Raw genomic sequence first — 24,420 nt, forward strand, 5'->3', positions numbered from 1 at the left:
TGTGTGTGTGGGTGTGTGTGCGTGCGTGCGCGCGTGTGCGCATGTGTGTGTGTGTCTGTGTGTGTGTGTGTGTGTGTGTGTGTGTGTGTGTGTGTGTGCGCACGCGCGCAGAGATGGACCCAGTACACAGGACTGAATGTCCTTATATCCATACACTGTATCCTATAAGTGTAAATCATGTGAACAGGTTAGTCAAAAATAAAGATAGGTTGACAGATAATGATATTTATAAAAAAAACATGTTGTTGAATTCTGCTTTAAGACAATGGAGGGATATTCAGTGCCAAGAAGAAATGAGCTACCAAACTATGAAAAATATGGGAGCAAACCCTTGAAAACATATTAAGTAGAAGAGCATACTGTATACCTCCCCTATGGCGCTTTAGGCACAACTGGGGAGGTAAAGAATGGATGGATGGTTCCCAGCTCTTGTGGGCAGAGGAGGGATGAGTAGGACATGGAAGATTCGTGGATGAAGCTTTCACAAAGTAAGAGAGACTGGTAATTATAAACCCATAGGATGTGCAGACCACGTGTGAGCCTTCCATGCCGGTGAAGAGGATATGCCAGCTCATGATCTGTGCAGAAGTGCTGCTGGGGAGAGACATTGGCAGGTGGGGAGTGTTCTGCGTCAGTGGGAGCTGGAGAACGCATCTCTGATGAACCTGCCGCTCACTGTGGCTGAACGTAAACCCCTCTAAACGATAACATAGTAAATGATTATATTCCAGGTTAACGTAGATTAAAAATACATAGGCTTCTTATGTTAGGCTTCTTATGCAGAAGTCATCTTGGTAGGTGTTGCTGCTCTACCGCCAAAAGTTAAAGGCGAAAGTCAGAGCTTTCTGAGTATGTACAATTACATCAAAACATGTCCTTGATTTTGTTAAACGATTCTGTGCCACAGCCTTCCGATCTGTGTGGCTCTTGTATGTAGATCAGGTCCTAATTACACACCTCAATGATTGCTTCCTCTGGCCATTGCCAGTTATATTAGTATATGTTCTACCATCCACACTTACACATATAGACAAATGCTGTCGTTTGGTGTGATTAGCAGTTTTATTAGCTTTTATAGTTGTATTAACTTTACCCAACTATTTACAGCTATGACATTTGGATCTGCTGCTCTGTCCTGGGTAAGCAGCATAGCAGTCGTGTTTAATTTCCTGAGAGTTTCTCTCTTTGTTCTCCCTCTTCCTACAGTAGAAACTACTCAGTAGTGTGAAATTGAAATACTCTTCCTGCGCAAGCCTTTCCTGGCCTGAAACCTGGGGCCTTCTTGCAGACATCACTTGTTACCCAGTGTCTGTTCCTGGGCTCTGGCTGACTCACACTAAGCATCCACCAAAGCCGATGAACTGAGGTGTAAATCTTATAGGTGCCCCTGTGAGGGAGAAGTCACCGATAGGCTCTGTGGTAACTCGAGTTGGTGCACTGGGCGTATCATGCTCAGTACAGAAGGTTGGGCTCAGTCACGGCTCATGTAGTATGCCTGCATGTTCGCTTCTTTGGAAGTGAAGTATGATTTGTACTGTTTGCTTTTTCCTGGATTTTAACCACTTTTATATAACTTTTTGTGGACTTCAGGGGTTTACATCTGCGTATTTTTACAGCTATGATTTTAGCTGCTAATTCTTTCAAATTGTGTTTCACTTTTATACTTAACCTTAATTCATTACTTTCTGTAATTAGACAAATAGTATGAAATTGAAGTGTTTCATATAAACATCAAAAAGTCTGCCACAGCCCTTGCCCGGCTTCCTTAAACAGCTTGGAATTTGTGATGTATTTATATTTAGGGTATGTGGTTACTCCATGATGGAAATTATTCATTTTTACTCCCTCTTTCAGCTTAGGAATAGAGTGCCAGTGAGCTTTGTAAATCATCTGTAGTAGTTTGTGGCATAGCCACCATTTTGTAAGTCTTGTTGTCTACTCAAGTGTTGTTATATGTGTCTGGCTGTAGAGATATGGTAGCCATAGAAAAATTAACGTTGTTAAAGACTTAAATATTAGACCAGAAGCCGTAAGTCCTAGACTGAGAAGGGAGGAAGGCCTATGGCCTTAGCAATAATGAATTGACTCTGACATAGTTTAGCAAAGGAAGATACAAGGATGGGATTAGGTCAAGTTAGAAAGCTTCTGTGCAGGAAATTACATGGTCATCAGAGTGATGATATAACTGACAGAGGGAAGAAAATGTTTGCCAGCTACGTCTGTTAGCTCTCCACTGCTATGACGAAGTACCCGACGACAGCAGTGTGCGCCAAGGAAAGGTTTGTTTTGGAGCAAAGTCTTACAGGCTTCCTGTTGTGGTTGGGTGGCCAGAGTGTGGAGTGACTGAACTGAAGCAGCTTATGTCTGACCCCCCCCCTCATCCCCTCGACCCCTTCGACCCCCGAGAAGTGAGTTGGGCAGCCAGCATCCACACAGTCAGTCGGTCGGTCATAGTATCACCCCAAAGCTAAGCCCTGAATGAACCTACTGCCACTAAGCCCTGCCTCTTAAGCAGTCCACACCTTCCTAATAATGTTACAGCTCAGTGAACTGAGTCTTGGCAGGATATTGCAGACCTAAACTAAGCAGCACACACCTCAAAAGCCCTCCCCTATAGTCTGGAGGTGGTATGGCTCAAAGTGCACAGCCATGATGGAATTTGTTCCCATTGTGTTCCCTGCCCCCATCCCCAGCTTGGGGTGGGGTGGGTGGGGAGGGAGGGGATGTTGATCCTAAAGTCATTAGCAGTTTTTAGGCAAAACTGTGCCTACACTAAGAGCTGCTAAGGCTGCTCAGCCTTTGTAGCATCAGACTTCTTGTTTACCTCTTCCCTTCAGCAATGGAACTGCTGGGCCTTAACCGTGATCTTACTCTACAAGGTCAAAGTCTGTTCCATGAGGGAAATCTCCCACCCTACAGTGAGCATTGACACAAAAAACAACACAGACCTAACATATGTAACATTTACCAAGTACAGGATGTTATTCTTAGACATTAGTAGAATCCTGTAATTATTGTTTTTTCAAACCCTATTTTATAGATAACCCATGGCAGACAAAGTCTCATAGTACTACAGAAGACAGGTTGATAAGGAGAATATTTAGAGAAGACACAGAACACTGTGTAACCCAAGTATGCAGGATTGTCTAAGTAAAGTATTCTAAACAAAATACATGGTGAACTCACTGTGTAGCTGGGGTAGTTTTGGTCATAGAGATAAAAGTTACAGTAGTGGGCGGTGTCCTCTGGTGTGCGAGTGATACAGCTCTTGGGAGTCCCTGTCAGATAGCAGCGATCTTATGCACTGTGTCAACAGACACTGCAGTGGCCTGTGTGACAGGCACAAGCTGAGCTCCACAGTCCAGGCAAGCATTGACGTGCATTCAGTGATGCCGTGCCGGCATCCCAGTCTTTTGTACATTGGATTTCACTCTGGAAGACCTAATGTATGCTTTAATAATACAAGTTCCTAACCTACAAATTAGTTGAATTCTAAAAGTTCTATGTAAGCAGCTTATTTAAATTCAACACATTTTCCATAGAAATTGTGTTATAAATTGTAGTTCAGTTTTCAGAATAATTCACAGATCTTGTTTCATCTATAATTTATCTGAATTATAGCATATTAATAAAAACATTGATTAGCAGTGAAACCAAGAGAGATGCAATAACTTCACATCTTTTAAGGAGAGTAAAGAATAGATATGATAAATGTTTTTCCACGTGGGCTTGACTCAGCTGAATAATAATCAAAAGCTGAATAAAAAGAAAACAAAAGTTATGTGGGCCTTTTTCCTGAGGGAAAGGGCTGCTGAAGTTTAAATTTTATTCAGTCTCTCTGCCAGTGAGCAGCCAGTGGTATCATCACAGATGGCTCAAAGCAAAGGGGTGGGGGTGAGGATAGGTGTGCAAGGTGTGCAAAGGACTTATTCCCATGAGTTGGGAAAACACAGGCAGGAAGAGAGAGAGAGAGAGAGAGAGACAGTGTGAACTTGATTGTGTGGTCACAGTTTCTAGCATAGGAATGGCTATACTAGAGTAGATTCTTAAATCCATTTGAAAATTCAGTGTAATTCCAAACACTATCCCTCAGAGATGGTCATTTGAACATAATTTTCCAAAATTATAAAGGTGAAGGTTGTTGCAAGAATTAAGGTAGAAGAATAGCACCTAACAGAACAGAAGGTGTACCTGTCACTATGAGCAGCCCTGCTCCTCTCCAGCTCAGTCAGGTGACAGTGGTTGATGACCCACTGACAGAGTATCCGCCGAATTGCAAAGAAGTAGCAGAAGTCTGGGAAATGCCTTCCTGAGTCCATCCTTACTTTCCGTCTTGGTGATCAACCAACTGTGCATCCCACCAGTGCACAGGCCAAGAGGTAGTTTTGCTTTTATATGCCTGCACCCTGCTTCTGAGATCCCATCCCAGTAACCGCAGACTTCCTCTGTGACTGTAGTCTTTATCTTCTTGTGGGTTTCTTCCTTCAGTTTTGCTTGTTTGTTTTTGAGACAGCTCTTACTGTGTAGCAGAGGCTGGTCCTGCTCAGTAGATAACTACCATATGCAGTTAGATGGTTATGTGCTCTTTGCTACATCAGAGTCGATTTCCATTTACTAATGATAAATATTGCTTCATGTTGAGCTAAATTAAATAGATTAATGAAGGACATTAGTAATTTCATGGATTGATAAATATAATTTTTTTAAATTAAGATGAATGCACCAATAAATGTACTCCATTTTCCTTAAACTGTTTATATTTAAAAACTGTCACATCTATCCTGTGAACCAGGAGCAGTACTGCAGCTGTTGACTCTTTTATGACCTGTGATAAATGACCAAATCCTTGATTGCTATGAACATTTTTGAGTCTAGAAATAACAGCGATATTTACTATATTTTAAAGGCAAAGTGAAGTCTGGGCGGAGCTTTCCAAGCGTAATAATTTCCAAATTTTCTACATTATAGTAATTGTTATTCTTTTTTTAATTGAAAATAATTTTTTCATACAATGTATTCTGATGAGTTTCTCCTCCCCCAACTCCTCCCAGATCCTCCCAATTTTCCTGACCACCTAACTCCATGTCCTTCTTTCTCTCTTTCTTTGGAACACAAACAGGCAAAGAAAACAAACCAGAATTCAAAAAGAAAGAAAAAAGCAAAAGCACAAGAAATACACACTGAAAGACAGAAACCCATAAAACACAAAGTCTGAAACCATAATATACAAGCAAAAGAATCGTAAGTCAAAAAAACAAAATAAAACAATAAAACAGCCCAAACAAAGAAAACAAGGCAGAAGGTCTTCTTGAGTTCAGGCTGTGATGGCCCTCTCCTGCAGTCAGGACGTGTGGTTACTGTCCCTAGTCAAACTCCATTGGAGAAAAGTCATTTCTGCTTGGCAGTTGGTGTGGATTGGTGATCGCTTCTTGGTTAAAGCTGGGAGCTCTGGAACTTGTGCTCACCTCTCTGGCTTGAACCTGTGCAGGCCCTGTCTGTGTATTCTGCATGCTCCCGTGAGTTCACATGCTGGTCAGTCTCCTGTGTGGAAGACAGTGTTTCCTTGGTGACATCATCCCCTTTGCTCATACAATGTTTCTGCTTCCTCTTCCCAAAGCACCATGAGCCCTGAGGGGGAGGGGTTTGATGGAGACATCCTCTTTAGGGAAACCAAGTGTTTCAAAGTCTCTCGCTCTCTGCACAGTTCCAGTTGTGGGTCTCTATTGATTCTCATCCTCAGCAGAAGGACGAATCTCTCTAATTATTTCCCATTTCTCTTTTTACTTCTTAAAGGTTTACAAGTGTTGTAATTTCATATCTCTCCATATCTAGTAATATTTGCTGCCATTTTTATTAACTCTGCCCATTTCTCATTTTACTTCTTTTAGCCGTCAGTCCCAAGTCAGGAGTGCAGCGTGATGGTCGGATACTTAATTATACTCATTGTATTTCACTGTGAGTATTTGCTGAATTTGGAGATGGGGATATAAGATTGCAATTTGATTCCTTTAGATAGCGAGTTTTGTTTTAGAACAAATCTTTTCCATCACAATCACACATTTCCTTTTATTTGAAGTCTTTGCTGAGAACAGTGGCACACTGTTTGTTCTTGAGACTATTTTAATCATCTCTTCCTTCCATATGTCCCCTCCCCACTCTCCTCCAAATTCATGGCCTTTTTCATCAGCTGTTCTTTATGCATGTATGTATTGGTATGTAAAATATATTCCTAAGCATAACCCACAGCACCCATATCAAGTTTTCAGGGCTGGCCGCTTGGCACTGGACAGTCTTTGTGCTCTCTCAGGGGAGGACCACCCCTTCCGCTCCTGCCTTTACTCGGTGTCTGTCCTTGTGTAGGGTGGAGGCCTCGTGGTCCCCCTCCACCATCCAGTTTGATCTATTTGCTATGTACTCCTTGTTAAGCTCATGTGTGGGTGATGTACCAGGAGGCACACTCTCACAGAAATGTGACGGACCCTCTGGCTCTCACATCTCTTCCCCTCTTCTGAAGTGTTCCAGAGCACACAGAACACCTGCCTGTGGGTGTTTTGCAGATGTGTCTGTTAGGGCTGGCCTCCACCCTGCATGTTGACCAGTTGTGGCTTTCTGTAATGACCATCTGTTATAGAGAGAAGGTCCCTTGGTGAGGAGGGAATCTGCGGGTCTGAGGACAAGCGCTTAGGGATTGTTGTTAAGGATTATGCTGGCTCAGTAAATTATCAGTTGTAGATAATTCTCTTCCACTAACCATGGCGTCACTGGTGAGTTAGGTAGGTTCCTGTGTCAGGCGTAGTTTCCCTCCTGTTGTAAGTCCAATGACAGCTGTGCTTACCACCAAGGTACGTGAGTGGCGCGTGCTTTACCAGAGGCAAGCCGATCTCAGTGAGTTTTCAGGTTAGCCTGATCCAGATAGCAACTTTCAGGCCATCCAGGGCTGGGTGGTATGTGTGTAAACATGTGATTTCCCTATGATATGTCCTATGAGCTATTTAATTTGGCCTATAATATGAATTCTTCACTTCCTTAGTTTTAAGATATATGAACTCATAATTCACATGCATTTATTCCAGACTTACCTAATTTTAGTTACTTGTGAAATTTTCTTCTATTCAAAATTTTGGTTATAAATAAACTTTATATGCTTTACAAAGAAGTATAGAATATTTTAAGTGCACAAAGGACTTTCAGCTCTTTGACCTCAAGCAACTTTTATCTTCTGCTTTGCAAAGTGAATGATGATGTCATCATTTGTGTTTTTCCTTTCTAATGTGCTTTTTCAGAAATCCCTTGCAGCCTAGAAAAAAAAATTAAGTGCTTCTTCAAAACATACTACTAAACATCTGTTTTGCATAGTAATGAGAAAGAAGTGAATGAAGTAAAATACTAGATATTTCTAAGATTTATATGCTTGATTTGGGAGTCTTATCAGAAAACCTGTTTAATGTTTTATTGTAAATCTTCATAAGTGAGTGGTTTAGACTACCTACTGTGTTTGATGTGGAAAAGATGCTTTTGGAACTTTGAAGCTGGGGAGTGTGTGTGTGTGTGTGTGTGTGTGTGTGTGCGTGCGTGTGCATGTCGCACGCGGGTGCATATGTGTGTGTGTGTATGTGTGTGGGTGCGGGTGCGTGTGCGTGTGTGTGTGTGTGTGTGTGTGTGTGTGTGTGTGTGTGTGTGTGTATGCGCATATGAGTGTTTGTAGGTAAGTACGTACTGACATTGTAATGCATTGTAATGGACCTCACACATTCTAGGCAAGTGTTCAGTGACTGTCCTACATTCTCAGCTACTTTTTAGAACTTTAAATTTTTGTTGGAATGCAGTATTATTTTGATTTTTATATCAGCAGTAAACAAAGTTTGTGTAGGAAATTGCTGTAAGCAGCTGTACTTTTTTCTTAAATTATTATATTCTTCATAGGTGGTTTCAGACATATATTTTATTATAAATTTTGCTTACTGCTTTTAAAAATATTAATGAATTCAAGAAAAAAACATCCTCTTTCAGGCAAGAAAAGAATACTGATGTGGTATTAAGTGGTCACAAAGCATTTTGCTAATACAGCAAGCAGATTGCTAAGATGTTTTGTCTCTTTCTACATACTGTCTGAGGCCTCCAGCTTCTGCGGCTGAAGAGGTTAAACTGTATTCTAACAGGCATCTCAGAATAGCCAAGCATTGTACTATCATTTCTGACTTTTTTCTCCTACTATGTAATGGCCTGAGATTCCTTGTGAAGACCCATAAATATTGGGAACCTAATACAGTTTCAACTAATCCACAGAACTCATTGGTGGTCTTAAAAATTCACCATTTTTATCTTTAAGGCCTATTTAATTGCTTTTTAAAATGTCTTCCCTACTGAGACCTGTGAGTCTTCCAAGTTCACATAAATCTGTGAAGAATATGTCAAATTATACAGTCATCACATGGTCAAGCAGGGGTGCTTCATGTGATCACTATAAGAAAACAATAGCTTATGATAACTGTTAATAAATATTTGTTTTTAACTGGATATTTGCAATGATTCTGCATACAAAATGTGTAAATACTAATTTTAAAATCTTAAATAGACCACACTTATCTTTAAAAGTAAGAAAAGTGCTTCCCATCTGTAACAGTTGTGCAGCTGGTGGGGCCCCTAGAGCAGGAGCAGGGACCGTCTCTGAGCGCACTGCCTGTCCCTGGACTCCTGTGCCCTGACTGGCTGCCTCACCTCCTCTCCTCAGGAGATGTGCCTGGTCCTATCAACTTGATATGCCAAGGCTGGCTGATGTCCACGGGAGGCCTCTCCTTTTCAGAGGACAGGGGAAGGAAGGGTGGATTGTGGTGGTGGGGAGGTGGGTATGACAGGGAGGGACTAGGAAGAGAAAGGACCAGGAAGGGGGAGGGGCAAGGAAAGGAGCTGCCCTCAGGATGTAAAGTAAATAAACTTAATAAGTGTGCTTCCATTAAAACATCTGCTATCTTTCTTTACGAATTGTGTCTCAGGATACATTAATCACTCAGCCCTTTTCTCAGCTGTACAAGGTTATTTTAAAGATGAGATGTAATACATGGGAGACAGTTAAACGTCACCTGGTCCGTGGATGGCTCCTAATGAACAGATGCCGCTTCTGACTAACTTCAGTCAAACTCTTCTCTAAGTCGTTTGTAAAGTGGTTTTCAGTCTGAGTCCTATTTTGGTTCTTATAAATGAGACTTGTTTTACATGTAAAGTTTCAGAATTTAAAAGTTCAACTGTGATGTCTGTAGCTGAGTTTCTTGGCTTTTCAGCAGGCTTTCCTTCCATAACCATATACATTGATGTTCCTAAGCCTCCTTCCATATGCAGAATTCAGTCTCTTAGAGTTAACACTATCACGGCTTGCCGCCCCTGTGATAGAAGGCCCAAAGTCTGTGAGACTTTAAAGATCTTATTTTGGCTATTCTACCTACTGCATAACTATTTCTCTAAGCCTGGAGCTCCTGTCAGACACCAAAAGCCTGGAGCTTGTTTACAGGGATAGCTCCTCAGCCGTGTCACCTCCCTCAGCCCAGTTGCTCTTTGCACCCAACCTGGCCTGCGGCTACTGGCCGGCTCTCACTCTGGCTAGTCGAGGAATGGTGGGCCTGAAGTAGACCGGTGGAAACCCTCACCATGCCTCTCTCTCCATCCTGCCATCTCTCTCCCCCTGCCCCCAAGCTAGTGTTTCACACTGTAGTCCAGGATAACTGGAACTTAGCTATGAACTAAGAAAGAGAAATGTGTGCGTTGGTTTTTATTGATGTTGTTGAATTTGACACAAACTAGGGTCATCTGGGAAGAGGCAATCTCAACTTAAAAAAAAAAAAAAGCCTCAGGTCGACCTATAAGCAATTCTGTGAAGCATTTTCTTGATTAGTGATTGATGTGGGAGGGTCCAGCCCACTGTGGGTAGTGCCAGCCCTAGGCTGGTGCTTCCGGGTTGTATCAGGAAGCAGACTGAAGCAGCTGTGGGAGCAAGCCAGCGAGCAGTGTCGGTCCACAGTCTCTGCCTCTATTTTTTGCTTCCAGGTTCCTGCCTTGAGTTCCGACCCTGACTTCCCTGGTGACGTAAGCTGTAAGATGAAATAAGCTACTTCCTCTCCAGATCACCTTTGCTCATAGTCTTCTTCACAGAAATATCTCTGGAGTTCTGGATCTCTGAAACATAAGGATTAAAGACTACTCTGCTGCCTGCCTGGCCTGTGAGGGTGAATTAAGAGAGCAGAGGTGGTGCCAGGAAAGGTGCCCAGGTCTGCGCTCTCCTGCTTTGGGGCCAGTGGCGTCTCTGGTCACAGCATCTGTGCCTAGACTCATTCTCCTACAGGGCGACGGAGACTGCAGGAAGCTGGGCCTGTTGGAACCAAAGCTGGCAGCTCCTCAGCAGGGATGCAGTACAGTAGTTTCCCTGTGGAGGCTGATCCATTTCTGTGATACACTTTAACCACAGTCACTCCTCCTGGCGCTCTGCTTCCCACAAGGCCCTTTCCTCTCCCCAGACATTCATCTTCATCACTTTAAAAATCTAGACTCTGGATGTAAGTGAAAACATTGTGTGAGCGTGCACTAAGCACAGGAATGGAAGTCTCCCTTCTCCTGGCTCTCAGCCATTAGGTTCTCTCTGGTGGTAAACCAGCGATCTATTTCTGAAGCAATCATCCAGGGTAGCTTTTAGCTGTATAAGCAAGTACAGAGGAAGGTTGGGGGGGGGGTAGGCAGATGACATAGACCGTAGCAGCTGGGGGGGACTGCTGTGAATAGTATTAGTAACCTACTAGAATTCTTACACACGTAGGACAAGACTATTCACCATCTGCTTTAACCTTAAACCTTTTTGCTCTCTTTACCTCAGTGTTTCCCCCTTTGAAACAGACCTGAGGTAGTACAGAGAATGGGCGCAGCATAATCTTTCCATCGTGTTTAATTTAGGGATGTATGAGTGGTGCCTACGCCCTTGCCATTATACACAGTCTTGCAGTGGAGAGCTTTATGTGTGTCTTTTCAAGCAAGTGAGAATATATAGATGAAAAAGTCCAGGATTTTTTCCTGGACATTTTGCTGGTCAGGTTGCACCTGCGTTTGCAATTTTGACAACGGTTTCCCAACTGTTTTCCTGTAACAGTTACCCAGTTTCATCCTATGTGTCCTTGTCCTTATTTTCCCTGGATTATTTGTTCCTATCCTGGGGATATTTTTCGGGTTACCGCTGGCCTTTTCTTAATGACTCATAGGAGCTCTTTATATATTTAAGAATGACTGTGTTAATAATACATACGCACATGAGTATTCATTGCAGCCTTAGCTGCTGTGGCAAAGCTCTGAAAATGACTTAAGTGGCCAGGCCTCATCACTCTCATGAGTACGCTGGGGAGCAGTCTGAAGTTCCGTGTATAATATACCACCATACTGAATTGTGATGCTCACATGAAAACCCAGTTTTCACATTGAGCCGTCTGTATTAAACATGGATACATTTTCCTTGTCATTGTTCCCCAAACACAGCACAAGTTAAATAAATCAGGGTGGGTAGTTGTGGTATGAAATGGTGGCATCTGGGTATGAATGGCTGTTGAACTCATGAACCCACAGCAGCTATAGTTGCCTGCCGCAGACATGCATGGGATTGGGCCCTTCAACAGTCTATCATGAGTGGGGAGGGACTCATAAGTCCCATCCCTAGATGAGGAGCTGTTGGCAATTAGTATTTACTTGGGGAGGTAGATAGCACACACACACACACACACACACACACACACAGCATGAAAGGCATATGCCTAGTATTTTCACAGACTTTCTCAAAGCGTTTCCTATCTATAGTATTCCACTTTTGAGATGATAGGCTATGTGTGTCTTAGAGGTGGGGGTGGGGGGGCAGAACATCATTTTCCTGTGGTAGATGTCTGTTTCTCAGAAGACAGAGTGTCTTTGGTGACCAACCTACTAAATGTATTGTTGCATTGTGTCTCTTCTTCCTCAGGTCTTGAAGTTCTGCCTCAATTAGCAAAATGTAATTTTCTTAGCATACCGAATACATGGTCTCTAATTAACATAAATTTCCTTTAGTATCACTTTAACTCATTTTATTGGTGTTCTATTTTTTAAATGTTTTCAGTTGAACTAGACTTAACTCAGTTCCTTCTCCCTTTCCTCCCTCAAGCACTCCTAGCTACCTTCCCTTGAACCGAGCCCTTGTTTCTCCACTTTCTTTTTTTGTTTTTTGTTTTGTTTTGTTTTTGTGTTTTTTGTTTGATTTTAAGGAAGTAAAAATTTTCCTTTTTTATTAGATATATTCTTTATTTACATTTCAAATGTCCCCTTTCCGGTCCCCCCTCCCCCCCGCCAAAAAAAACCCTAACCCCTCCCCCCTCCCCCTGCTCACCAACCCACCCACTCCCACTTCCATGTCCTGGCATTCCCCTATACTAGGGCATCAAGCCTTCTCAGGACCAAGGGCCTCTCCTCTCTTTGATGTCCAGCAAGGCCATCCTCTGCTACATATGCATCTGAAGCCATGGGTCCCTCCATGTGTACTCTTTGGTGGAGCTCCTGGGAGCTCTGGGAGTACTGGGTGGTTTATATTGTTGCTCCTCCTCTGGGGCTTCAAACCCCCTTCAGCTCCTTCGGTCCTTTCTCTAACTCCTCCACTGGGGACCCTGTGCTCAGTTCAATGGTTGGCTGAGAGCATTCCCCTCGGTATTTGCCATGCACTGGCAGAGCCTCCCAGGTGACAGCTATATCAGACTCCTGTCAGCAAGCACTTGTTGGCATCCACAATAGTGTCTGGGTTTGGTGTCTGTATATGTGATGGATCCCTAGGAAGGGCAGTCTTTGGATGGTCTTTCCCTCAGACTCTGCTCCACACTTTGTCTCTGTATCTCCTTCTGTGGGTATTGTATTCCCCCTTCTAGGAAGGACCAAAATATCCATATTTTGTTCTTCCTTCTTCTTACGCTTCATTTGATCTTTGAATTGTATCTTGGGTAGTCCAAGTTTCTGGGCTAATATTCACTTATCAGTGAGTGCATACCATGTGTGTTCTTTTGTGATCTGGTTACCTCACTCAGGATGATATTTTCTAGTTCCATCCACTTGCCTAATAATTTCATGAATTCATTGTTTTTAATTGCTGAGTAGTATTCCGTTGTGTAAATGTACACCATTTTCTGTATCCATTCCTCTGTTGAGGGACATCTGGGTTCTTTCCAACTTTGGCTATTATAAATAAGGCTGCTATGAACATAGTGGAGCATGTGTCCTTATTACATGCTGGAGAATCCTCTGGGTATATGCTCAGGAATGTAACTGATAGCCTCTTTGCCTTCCTTCATTATTGCTGTGGTGTGTGTGTGTGTGTGTGTATGTGCACAGCTGGAGATAAATACAACCTACTGAGTCCATTTTTGTTTGTGTACACATGGTTTCAAGGCTGAATATGTTGGACAACCAATAAGTGGGGGCTCTTTGTCTACAGGGAGGACCCATGATGTTACCATTGTTCCGGTCCTGCTTACATAGCCATTTCTTGGAGAAACTGTTTCACAGACTCATGTTCGAATACTTGGTTCCCACTTGGTGGACTGGTTTGGGAAGGATCAAGAGATGTGGCCATGTTGGAAGAGGTGCTTGCTTGCCCTGGTCATGGTGTTTCGTCAAGGCAATTGAAAAGTAACTAAGACACTGTTACGGGCTTTACAGTTTTCCACTCTGTCTTCTGCTGTGTTCCCTGAGCCCCCGACACAGGAAATCCTTAGGAAATGTCCTCTGCATTGTATCCAGTTGTGATTGTCTGTGATGGTCTCCATCTGCTGCAGAGAGAGGCTTCTTTGGTGAAGGTGGTACCTGCCCGTGTATCTAGGCCAGGAGGCTCATGCGCGGAGTGTTGGCAAGTCGTGGGTCTGGAACTCAGCTTAGGGATTCGATTGCTAATTCTTAAAGCAGCAAGTTTTATTTTGATCTTCACATTTGAAACACAACAGAGGAAGAGTTAACATACTTCTATAGGAGCTTTCTTTTCATCACAATGTCAAAACATACGCTGAAACTGGATATCGGAATTTTTTTTTAGGTAGGGAAAATGACATGAGAATTTTCATATTTTCTGTGCCAGAAAACTTCTGTATGAATATACCCTTGTCAGCACATGTATGTGCATGTCTGGCTGGGTGTCTGGGTGTCTATATATGGTCTTCAGGTGATGGTCTTTTAGATTGTTTCCATTCTTTAACAATTGCCTGCACCTTTAAAACATTTGGCAGTCAATGTTTAGTGAGTATTGGATGGTTATCAGGATTACTATCTTAACTGACTTAAGGGATGGTTTCTACATTTTTAAAATATGCTAGTAAAGGGTCATGGGTCTCATTCTCAATTGTTGCAGAGATACCATTTAGAGATACTTTTGGTTTTAGCTTAGCTTGTGTGTTCTCCTGGCTGAAACATGCGTGTCTACAGATGAACATTTCTAGACAAGTTCAGTGGCAAAGCTTGGCCCCAGAAGACTGGCCTTTCACCTAAAATTAACGAGTTAAGTTCCTGGAGGCCTCAGTGTCTTTGTTTATGAGCTGAAGTGACCGGTGCCTCATGGAGCTGTGACATTGACAGGAAAGTGTGGGAGACCTGACTGTAAGAGCTGAGGCTTTGGGGGTGCTGGAGGAAGGGGGCAGTGCACTTCAGGATATGGGGGTGACAACCCCGAGAGTGGACAAATGGGATGAGGTGAAAGTAAACCAACCGACCCGTTCAGTGGAGAACCAACCAGCGGGGCGAGGGCAGCTTGCAGGTGGGAAGAGGAACACCAGCTGGCTCTCAGCAGGGGACTAATATCCAGAGCACATAAAGATCTGAAAAGACTAAGACCCTAAATACAGATCATCAAGTCAGTGCGTAGGTTAGTGACCTGAACTGAGAGTTGCACAAAGAAGAGCTACAAGAACCACTATTTGAAGACATGGTTAATATCCTTAACTGTAGGACTGAAATTCAAACTCTTTCGTCTAACATCTCACCCGTCAGAGTAACTGTCGTCACGAAAACACACGGCAGGCAGAAATGCTGGCAAGATGAGGGGAAAGAGGAAAGCTTATAGTTTGCTAATGGCAGTGTAAAGTGGTGTGGCCAAGTGGAGTTTGGTCAGCAACTAAAAATAGCACTACTCCATGAAGGTGTAGTTCTCCTGAAGTCAGCACACCACAGAAGCACTCACACCTCTGTGTTTACTGCCTCACCGTGAAATGTAGCCAAGAAGGGGGAGGTAGCCCTTGGTATCAATCCATCCTGGCACCTCACGTCCCTGGGTGGCTGTGTGAGGGGGGACTGGGAGGAAGGAGGCTGCCGTTGGGATATAAAGTGAATAAATTAATTAATGGGGCAAAAAGGATAGGTAAAAAATGGAACCAGCCTAGTTAGCAATCCCTAGGTGAACCGACACCTACGTGGACAAGCAGAAGCTTGATCAGCTATAAAGGCAGCCAAAACATAACATTTACAGGAAAAGGTGCACAACTAGAGATTGTGTAAGCAAAATAAGGTACACTCAAACAAATACCACATTCTTTCCCCCTCGCCCCTTCGTGTGTGTGTGTGTGTGTGTGTGTGTGTGTGTGTGTGTGTGTGTGTGTGTAATAAAAGTAAAGAAGCAACCATGAGAAGGGAGGAAGATAAATTAAGGAAGGGCATTGGGTGGGAAGGGAAGAGTATGGCGGGTGGGGGGTAAGGTCTGTGTAACATGAGAGCAGAAGTGAGCAAACAGGGGACTAGCCCGAGGGAAGCAGGAAGGGAAGGAACAGTTGTGAAGGAGTTGAGTGAGAACAAAGGGCTGGTGTTGGGGATAAGCAGGGAGCTGGCAGAGAGCAGGAGAGCTGGGCCTGCTCCTTGCTGGCCACAGCATCGGGTGAGCTAGCGGGCAGCACTGCAGCTACCACAGGCCCAGAGCCAGGACCCAGCATCTACCCATCTGTGAACTGCTGGAGCACATGAAGGGGCCAGTCCTGCAGATCCAAAACTACAGGATCTCCATGACACTGCACAACAGCAGGCCACCTGAGAGGCGTCCCAGAGAGGATCCAGTGTTAATAGAACAGCCGAAGCCGGAGGCCTCAAACCAGACCAATGACTCATTGCAATGAGTATTTGCAAGTAAAAACGTGTAGACAAAAGGGTGTACTGTGGGACACACAGTGACAGACTACAGTTTCCACAGTGAGAAGAGAGGAGGTTGCAAAGGCCATCAAATAAAAAGTTAAATTTGTAAAAAAGGAAGAAGAAACCATAAAAAGGTTAAAAAACAGAGGACTGGAGTTAGTCCAGTTGGTAGAGAAGAGGTAGAAGCAAGAGGATCACAAGTTCAGGTTCAAGGTTACCCTTGGCTGTAGAGTGATTTTGAGGCCAGCAGGGATACATAAGACCCTTCCACAAAACACAGAAAAGGGGGCTGGAGAGATGGCTCAACCGTTAAAGGCTCGGCTCACAACCAAAAATGGAAGAAAACAGAAACGGCCATTGAAATAGGTCAGCTGGTAAAGGCACTGGCCTGAGAGGGTCCTCATGGTGGTAAAGTGTGTGTGTGTGTGTGTGTGTGTGTGTGTGTGTGTGTGTGTGTGTGTGTGTGTGAATATGTATATATGTGTATGCATGTATGTGCATGTATATGCGTGTATGTGTGTATGTGTAGAAAAATGCTATAATGAAACCCAGTATTTGTATGTTAACTTTAGAAAGGTAAACCTTATTCAATTACTGGTCTATGGTAAACATACCATAAATGTTAGTTTTATATTCTTTTAAAACCTGATCATTACATATGACTCTGCCCTCTTTAGACTTATAAATATTGTGCATAATAGGATAAACTAGAGAGTAAATACAATAAATACAAAGTATTGGTATTAAATCAGACATGTCCTGTTCACAGAAACCCTGGCCTGCTTGTATTGTCTCCTGCGCCCTCCGTATGTTACTGACCTGACTAGACAGGCCTCTGTGTTCTGCACTATGGTTACCCAAGTAGGTCCTAGATAGCCCTTTGGAGTTATAACGTCTGTCCATTTTACTGTGTTTAGGTGTATAGGAACTGACAGATCCAACAAGCATATGGACAGGGGTCCTTTACAGTAGGCAAAAGTGACTTAGAGAAAGATCAGCTCTAGACCGTCAATTAGAATAGTGTACAGTATGGCAAAATGTGGCAGAGATAATACTGAATGGCAGGGTCGGAACTCAGAAACAGGGAGAAGAACTGCGGGATGACTGGGAGCAGGACTGTCTCTCTGAAGGCTCCTTCTCATCCAGGGTCCCCAGCCTATCCCAGGCGCTCCGGAGAACACTGGAATTTATACTGCGCCTGCGCCTCTGTATCTACACTGTGCCACCTCGATCTCATGCCTCCCTGGCTCCTCCCTCCGTTCTAGTTTCTTTTAAATGAGTTCCATAGTTTTCTGGACAAAAATTGTCCCAGCGGCCATGAGCTTTAATGCTTTTTATGTTTGAAAAATCTACTTTTTCCTCCTTATTCTCTTTGATCATTGTAGTAGCCCTGAGTTCAAGCCTTTGTCATGCCTCTTTCAATTGAGTCTAATATTTTTTACTATTAACTACAACTGTGTATTGCTTTTTTTTTTTTTTAGTGGTCATTGAATAAACCTTTTTTTTTTTTTTTTGCTGTTGTATTAGGACTTATTAGATCTAAACATAAATGTTTTATTGGGTTAGTATTGGTAGCTGCTTTTTACTACAAGTAGGGTGTCTTTACAGATACTGTCTGAAATCATTTATTAGTAAGTGTAGTTTGTGTTGTAAATTCTAACTCAATGAGAAACATAAATTTTATTCCCAATTCATAAAAATCACATAAGTAAGATATATTCATAAGAATGGATTCTTATAGCATTTTATTTGGAAAGGGAAAATATCTAATTACAAAAGATTTATTTGATGAACTAATAATTTTATTTAATATTTTCAAAGATACGTATGTTTGAAGTAAATCTTTGTCATCTATTTCCCCAATGAAGGTTTATTCCACAATTGCAGGAAGCTACAGTTGCTCATAGGAGCGGAAGTGTGACGGCTTGTCACTCAAGAGCACTTGCTGCAGTTAGGATCCCAGACCCTGCCTCGCTAGCCATCCATTGTCCTACACATGCCCGCAGCCCTAACCCTGAAGGGGCAGCGGTGGGCACCTCTGAGGGTTTCCGGCTTCCAGAATACCTGAAGGATCCATGTTCAGGGAGAGCCTCTACACACGCATTCCACACCACTGCACAGCCACTGCACACGCATCCCACACCACCGCACAGCCTCTGCACATACATCCCACACACCACATTTATGTGCAGACAGATAAAAAAAACAAAGACAAGGATGCTCACTTCTCTCCTTTCTATTCATATGCAAGTGACTGACTTGTGTTTTCAAATTATATGAAGACTTTACATGAAATGTATAGATGGGAAAAATAAGAATGAAAGGCAGATATACCTATAGCAAGTGTTCTTAGTGGTGCTCCTGGGAGTTCTAGACTTCTCTGTCTTCCTTCTATGCTAAACTTACTGAGGTCCACTTTAAAGTTTATAGACCACATGTGTTCTGTTTGTATTTTAACTGATAAGAACATACTTACAGCTTAGCATTAGATAATGACTGCATGAAGACATAACATTCAGACTCTCAGAACATTTAGTAAATGATATGCAAGTAGAATTAGTAGTAACCATTGGATTTGTATGCATCTTGGGGTCTTTGGCAGTGGCTCAGGGTGTAAAATACCTGCCACATATACTTAAGGACTTGAGTTTGGGTCACCAACTCTGGAGGGAAAGCCCAGTTGTAGTAGCACATCTATAATCCCAGTTCTGAGAAGACAAGTCCATAGACTCACTCCGTCAGTCAGCCAGACTCGCCAAATAAAGGAGCTCCAACAAAACAGACAGAGGGTGTGTAGTGGTGGAGATGGACAGCTGAGTGGCCTTCCCGCCTCCACGGCGTGCCTCCTCAGTCATGCCCTGTAGCATTTTCCATGCGTTGTTGAATTTAGTTCCATGCAACTCCTGAGCCCTGTGCCCATGAAAGGAATTTGCCTGGAGCTTTGCTCCAGGTTTCTCTTTCCTTTCTGTACTTCTGCATCTATACTGCCACCAATCACGGCTACACTGCCACCAATCCACGGCTATACTGCCACCAATCCACGGCTACGCTGCCACCAATCCACGGCTACACTGCCACCACTTCAGCTGTGGGCGAGGCTCAAGAAAGGAGACTGTAGAGCAAGAATTCTAAACTCAAGGTCTCACCTAGCTGGCTTATCTTAGACTCACCAATTTTTGTCCCTTGTCCCTACATTCCCTCGAGATAGTGACCCAGATTGGTGACAGAATCCAAGTCTGAGAGGCAGGACCACAGAATCCAACCCCGTGTGCTGTGGGAACAAAGTGGCAGCAAGGTCTTGCATCTTCTACTTAGTAAGGGCTCTGGATATCAACTCCCTTGGGCAGTCACAGCAGCTGTTGGTACCGATAATATATATGCTGTGAGTTTTGGGAGTCACACACTTCATTATTATTTTTTATTAGTTATTAGTGCCCTGTAGGATTAATGGGTTACTCTCTTTAAATAGAATCTAGATTTGTTCTATGAAAATTAATTTTGCCTTGAATGCTAGAAAGTATAAATTTTGCAGTAGTTTAGAAACTGCTTTTTCTACCATATAACTCTAAGCAAAATTCATTTTTCCTAATAATTTAATAATTTTGCCATATAATGTGTATATAACCACATATAGCTATAGTAGAGCAGGCTGGTGTCAAATGTTCATTTGATTTTACAGGGCAGACTATTCGAGAGAAAAGGATTGTAGAAACAGCGAACAGAAAGGAGGTCGACTATGAAGCAGGAGACATCCCAACCGAGTGGGAAGGTGAGTGTCCCCTCCAGGAGGGTGTCGGGAAAGGCGAGCCGCTTAGCCTCCAGGAGGATGCTGGGAAAGGTGAGCCGCTTAGCATCCGTGAGATTCGCAAGAGTACACAGAATTACTTCTCCATGGAAACATGTTTACAGCTTTGTTTCTGGAACACTGCATTGTTTAGAAATTTGTACAAGTTGTGAAGCTCCAGCAGGACTAGGGTTAGGGCGAAATAAGCAGATGAGTCCTGCCATGGAAAAGCCAGGGGTTTCACGCATGCCCCAGCCCCGCACCCGCACCCATCCTGCACCCACACCTGCCCCATACCCGCACCTGCACCCATCCTGTGCCCACACCTGCCTCACACCCGCACCCGCACCCATCCTGCACCCACACCTGCCCCATACCCGCACCTGCACCCATCCTGTGCCCACACCTGCCCCATACCCGCACCCGCACCCATCCTGTGCCCACACCTGCCTCACACCCGCACCCGCACCCATCCTGCACCCACACCTGCCCCATACCCGCACCTGCACCCATCCTGTGCCCACACCTGCCTCACACCCGCACCCGCACCCATCCTGCACCCACACCTGCCTTGCACCCGCACCCATCCTGCGCCCACACCTGCCTTGCACCCGCACCTGCGGGTACCCACCCCCCCACACAACCCCACACCCCCCACACTCCTGTACAGCCTCCAGACTGTACTTCTTTTCAGGAATCACCACCCCTGAACTTGGGAAAATATTCTATTTTGGGTCTCCGTTTTCCCTTTTATAACTCGTGGAGAACACTTAGCTCAGGCACTGTTTTAGAGTATTTCTTTAACTCACAAAGATGGTGTTAACTGACTTCCTTTTTAAAAGAAGGATGGATGACACAGGAGAACTGCCTCAGCCTCGAGGGCAGCTTGGAACACAGTGGAGTTCAGGCTAGTCTGGCGTGAGGCCTGCCTCAGAAATTGTACTTTTCATATAAAAGGTCAGGAGGTCAAAATGCAGCAGATTGTTGCTGCTTGTTTCTGGAATATTAATATGTAGACTTGGTAGCTTCTATGTAGACATATTCATTTTAGAATCCAAGCTTTTGACTCCCAAAAGGGCAGTCTACCAAGAAGAAAATGGAGAGCAGCTCCAGAAGCACGGAGAGCGCGGGTATTCCTCAGGCGTGCAGCCTTGTGGCCCCAGCACAGCTTCTGAGTTCCTGGCAGGACCTCCTAAGCTTATCCGTTCGCAGCATAATGCCCGGCACGTAGGAAGTGCTCAGTAAATAACTTACTGAGAACTTTGGATCAAGCTTGAGTCAGCCTTTGCGCCTCACAATGGAAGAACCCTAAGCAAGGGCTGAGGAGCTGGCTGAGTGTTTAGGACGCTTGCACTCACAAGCGTGAGGGCCTGGGGTGCCACGTTAAAACGCCGAGCCTAGCCGCTGTGCACCTGTAACTCCAGTGCTGACTGCAGTGGAGACAGGACGGTTGCTGGAGTTTGCTGCCTAGTGAGAGACCCTGTCTCAGGGGAATAAAGCATCTGAGTGAAAGAGTACCCAGCATCCTCCTCTGCTGATGAGTGCACACAGGCTGGAGCATGCGCACAGCAAACACAGGCACTTAACACAAACGCCAAGAATAAAAGACATCTGTCTTCTCCTTTGCTCAGCACTAGCCAGGTGTCACCTGCGGTAGGCACTGTCTCTACAGTCACCATCACATCTGATCATGACGACAATGAGACGGACAGTATAGGCAGACACGTGGTCCAGTAAGCGTAGACCAGTTGCTGTGATCACGCATACGTATATACATACATACATACATACATACATACATACATACATACATACATAGCCCTCGCTTCTCTGTGGTCATAACATAGTAACTTCCATGTGGTAGCCATAGGCATCACGTTCCACTGATGTCAGCATGTGCCGGTCAATACCATGTCAGTCATGCCATCTTCTCCGTGGGGATGCTATGGCCATGAGAAGAGAGCAGCGTGAGGGAGAGAACAGTTTGCTTTCTTCTGAAGTGCAGTCTCTAAGTTGGCAACCTCTAAAAGGAGCAATTGAGCTTTATTTTCCCAGACTCTCTACATTTACAAATCTCTAGTAGTGTGTGTGCCTTCTTATGAGCCTATTTTGTCATTTTCCCAATAATAGTATAGAATTAAAATGTTTATAGAAATAAATTAAGTTATAAATAAACAAATAGGTAATGGCTCATTTTTCAGCCTCTGAGGCTTTTGGAGAATTAGAATGAAGTTTTAATGTTTTTTATGACTCTGCCCTGATCTAGTAATTCAGCACACTCTCCCTATGGGCCTGTTCTCTAAAAATATGCATCAGCCAAAGACTGAAACACAAACACTTTTACAGTGGCACACATCAATTAAATATAAAAGATACATATGCTGTGCGGTGAAAATATTAACAAACTATACAACACTATACGGGGAACAGGGAACTGTGGAGGTAGTTGATATCAGCACCAAATGTACCTGTTTTTAATCCTGATGAATAAAAGTTGGCATTTTTAATTCATAATATTAAAGTACTCATACCTACGAGTTGCCTGCTATCATACAACAAAATTAGTGTAACTTACATTCATCTATCTATGAAACTATTGACTTCCTAGAACATACATTCTGGAGAGGGAGAAAGATAGATTAGGCACTGAACTACATAATATGTTAATGACCAAGGAAAATGAAACAGGCAAGGGACAAAGAGACGCTTGAAAGGTTTTACAGTTTGTTAGTATTCTTTCCTAGAAGGTAGGTATCTCCGTTTAGATCTGGCCCTACCCATAACCAGAGAGGGGCATTGCTAAAGCAAGCACGGAGACCATGAAGCAAGGCTTGCTCCAGTGACTAAGGAGTCTCATGGAAGCAGATTTGACTGGAATAGAGGCTGGAGAAAGCTGTGGAGACGAGCGTAGGGCCGGAAGGGATGCCTGACCTGTGGGCAGCGGCGTGGGCTGCTGCAGGGAGCCTCGCCTTTACTTCCAGTGAGACTGGAAGGTAGCCACTTGCTGAGTGAGAGTTAAAAAGGATCACTCCCGCTGCCAAACTGGGCAAGTCATCAAAACATGGAGACCGAGAGTTTCCTGATAGTCTCCCAAGGCAGAGGATAAGTGTGGCATAGACTAGCTTAGCAGTAGGAATGGAGTGAGGTGGGTGCACTCTGAAACAGTGTAAAAGTCCAACTAACAGCCTGCTCGCACACTGGACACGCAGCGAGAGGAGCGGTTCTGACACCCAGGCCTGGTCTCACCCAGAGAAAACGAGGAGGCCAGCAGCGGGGAACCATGGGTAAGGAGGAAAGCTAGGGCAGCTTAGGAACCATAGCTGGGGGAGGGGAGAGCTCACTAACATCCAATTAGAAATGGTGAATTGTGAGTCAATTCAGGGGGAATGTCTGGGTTAGAAATAAAAATGTAGATTACAGCACACAAATGCTACCTAAGCCTGCGAGGCCAGATGAAATCACACAGAGTAAATACGTAGGTGAAAGGCTGACGCCTGTGCCCCTCAAATTTAGAATCATGGAGACAAGTTGAACGACAAGAAAATTGGAGAAAAATTAAAAATTTCACATTCTGGAAGCCAGGCATCATCAGGAAGGAGGTCATGATCAGCAGGTGTCACACGAGGCCTGAAGATTAACTGTTTACATTAAAATCAGACAGGGATTTCTCCCCCACCCCCCAAAAAAGGTTCAGTGGACTAATGGAGCCTGAGAGATGAGAGAGCGTTTGTTAAGCAGAGATAGTGTTTTGTAATGAAAGCGATGAGACCTCAAGAGGCGAGAAGAATTTTGTGTTGGCTGTCTTGGAGACAGGAGAAATGAGAGAATTCATCAGCACTGATGGGGAAGATCCAGTCTCTAAGAAAGCTCTTCTCAGCTGAGAGCCCCTGAGAAGGGAAGGCTCGGGCCCTGGTCTGCAGGAGTGGGAATTCCATCATCAGGAATGGTGCAAAGCCAGTGTCCGTGGATGAGACAGTGAGAACTTATGTGAGCTCCTCGTTCCTCCTGCTGAATCACGGGCTTAAACCCTAGCAGCAGCTATAAGATTGAAACTCAATCATCTGACTCTGACTGAGTCTGTGACTTTTTGTTTCCCAGTTGCTGGTCCAGGATTGAACCTAGGGCCTTGGGCATGCAAGGCAAGGGCAGCACTGCCGAGATGGGCCCCAGCTCTTTCACTCAATACATTATACTAAATTATATTTTATTATACTGTATAAGGGTTTATTTAACACACCTCCCACGTCAGCACAGTCGCAGAAATCACTGACCCAGTGTTAGCAAGCTATGCCTGCAGCCTCTCAAAAATGAGCCAGATGTGGTGCTGTACACCTGGAATCCCAACAACTTGGGAGTCTAGTCAGGCAGACTGTGGCCCTAGCCAGGCTAGACTGCTTAATGAGACGTGCCAAATGAAACTAAAAGAGGGGCTGGGGAATACGGCTCAGGGGTAGGTCACTTACCTGGCATGTGCTAGACTCTGCATTCAA

General features: G+C 44.0%; 1 protein-coding gene across 2 annotated transcripts in view; it reads left to right on the plus strand.

Annotated features, from left to right (window-relative positions):
* Ndufaf2 (NADH:ubiquinone oxidoreductase complex assembly factor 2) overlaps positions 1–24,420 on the plus strand; it is a 113,598-nt gene that overhangs the window by 52,561 nt on the left and 36,617 nt on the right. Inside the window, exons 2-3 of one of the 2 annotated variants that reach the window (XM_052159940.1) lie at positions 5,889–5,955; positions 19,826–19,915. In XM_052159940.1, the coding sequence (XP_052015900.1) occupies positions 5,919–5,955; positions 19,826–19,915 (127 nt within the window). In that variant the 5' untranslated portion in view covers positions 5,889–5,918. The remainder of the gene's footprint in view (positions 1–5,888; positions 5,956–19,825; positions 19,916–24,420) is intronic. The other variant, XM_052159939.1, reaches the window with a different exon arrangement.

This window comes from Apodemus sylvaticus, chromosome 16 (assembly GCF_947179515.1).
Source record: "Apodemus sylvaticus chromosome 16, mApoSyl1.1, whole genome shotgun sequence".
In the NCBI taxonomy this organism is placed as follows: domain Eukaryota; kingdom Metazoa; phylum Chordata; class Mammalia; order Rodentia; family Muridae; genus Apodemus; species Apodemus sylvaticus.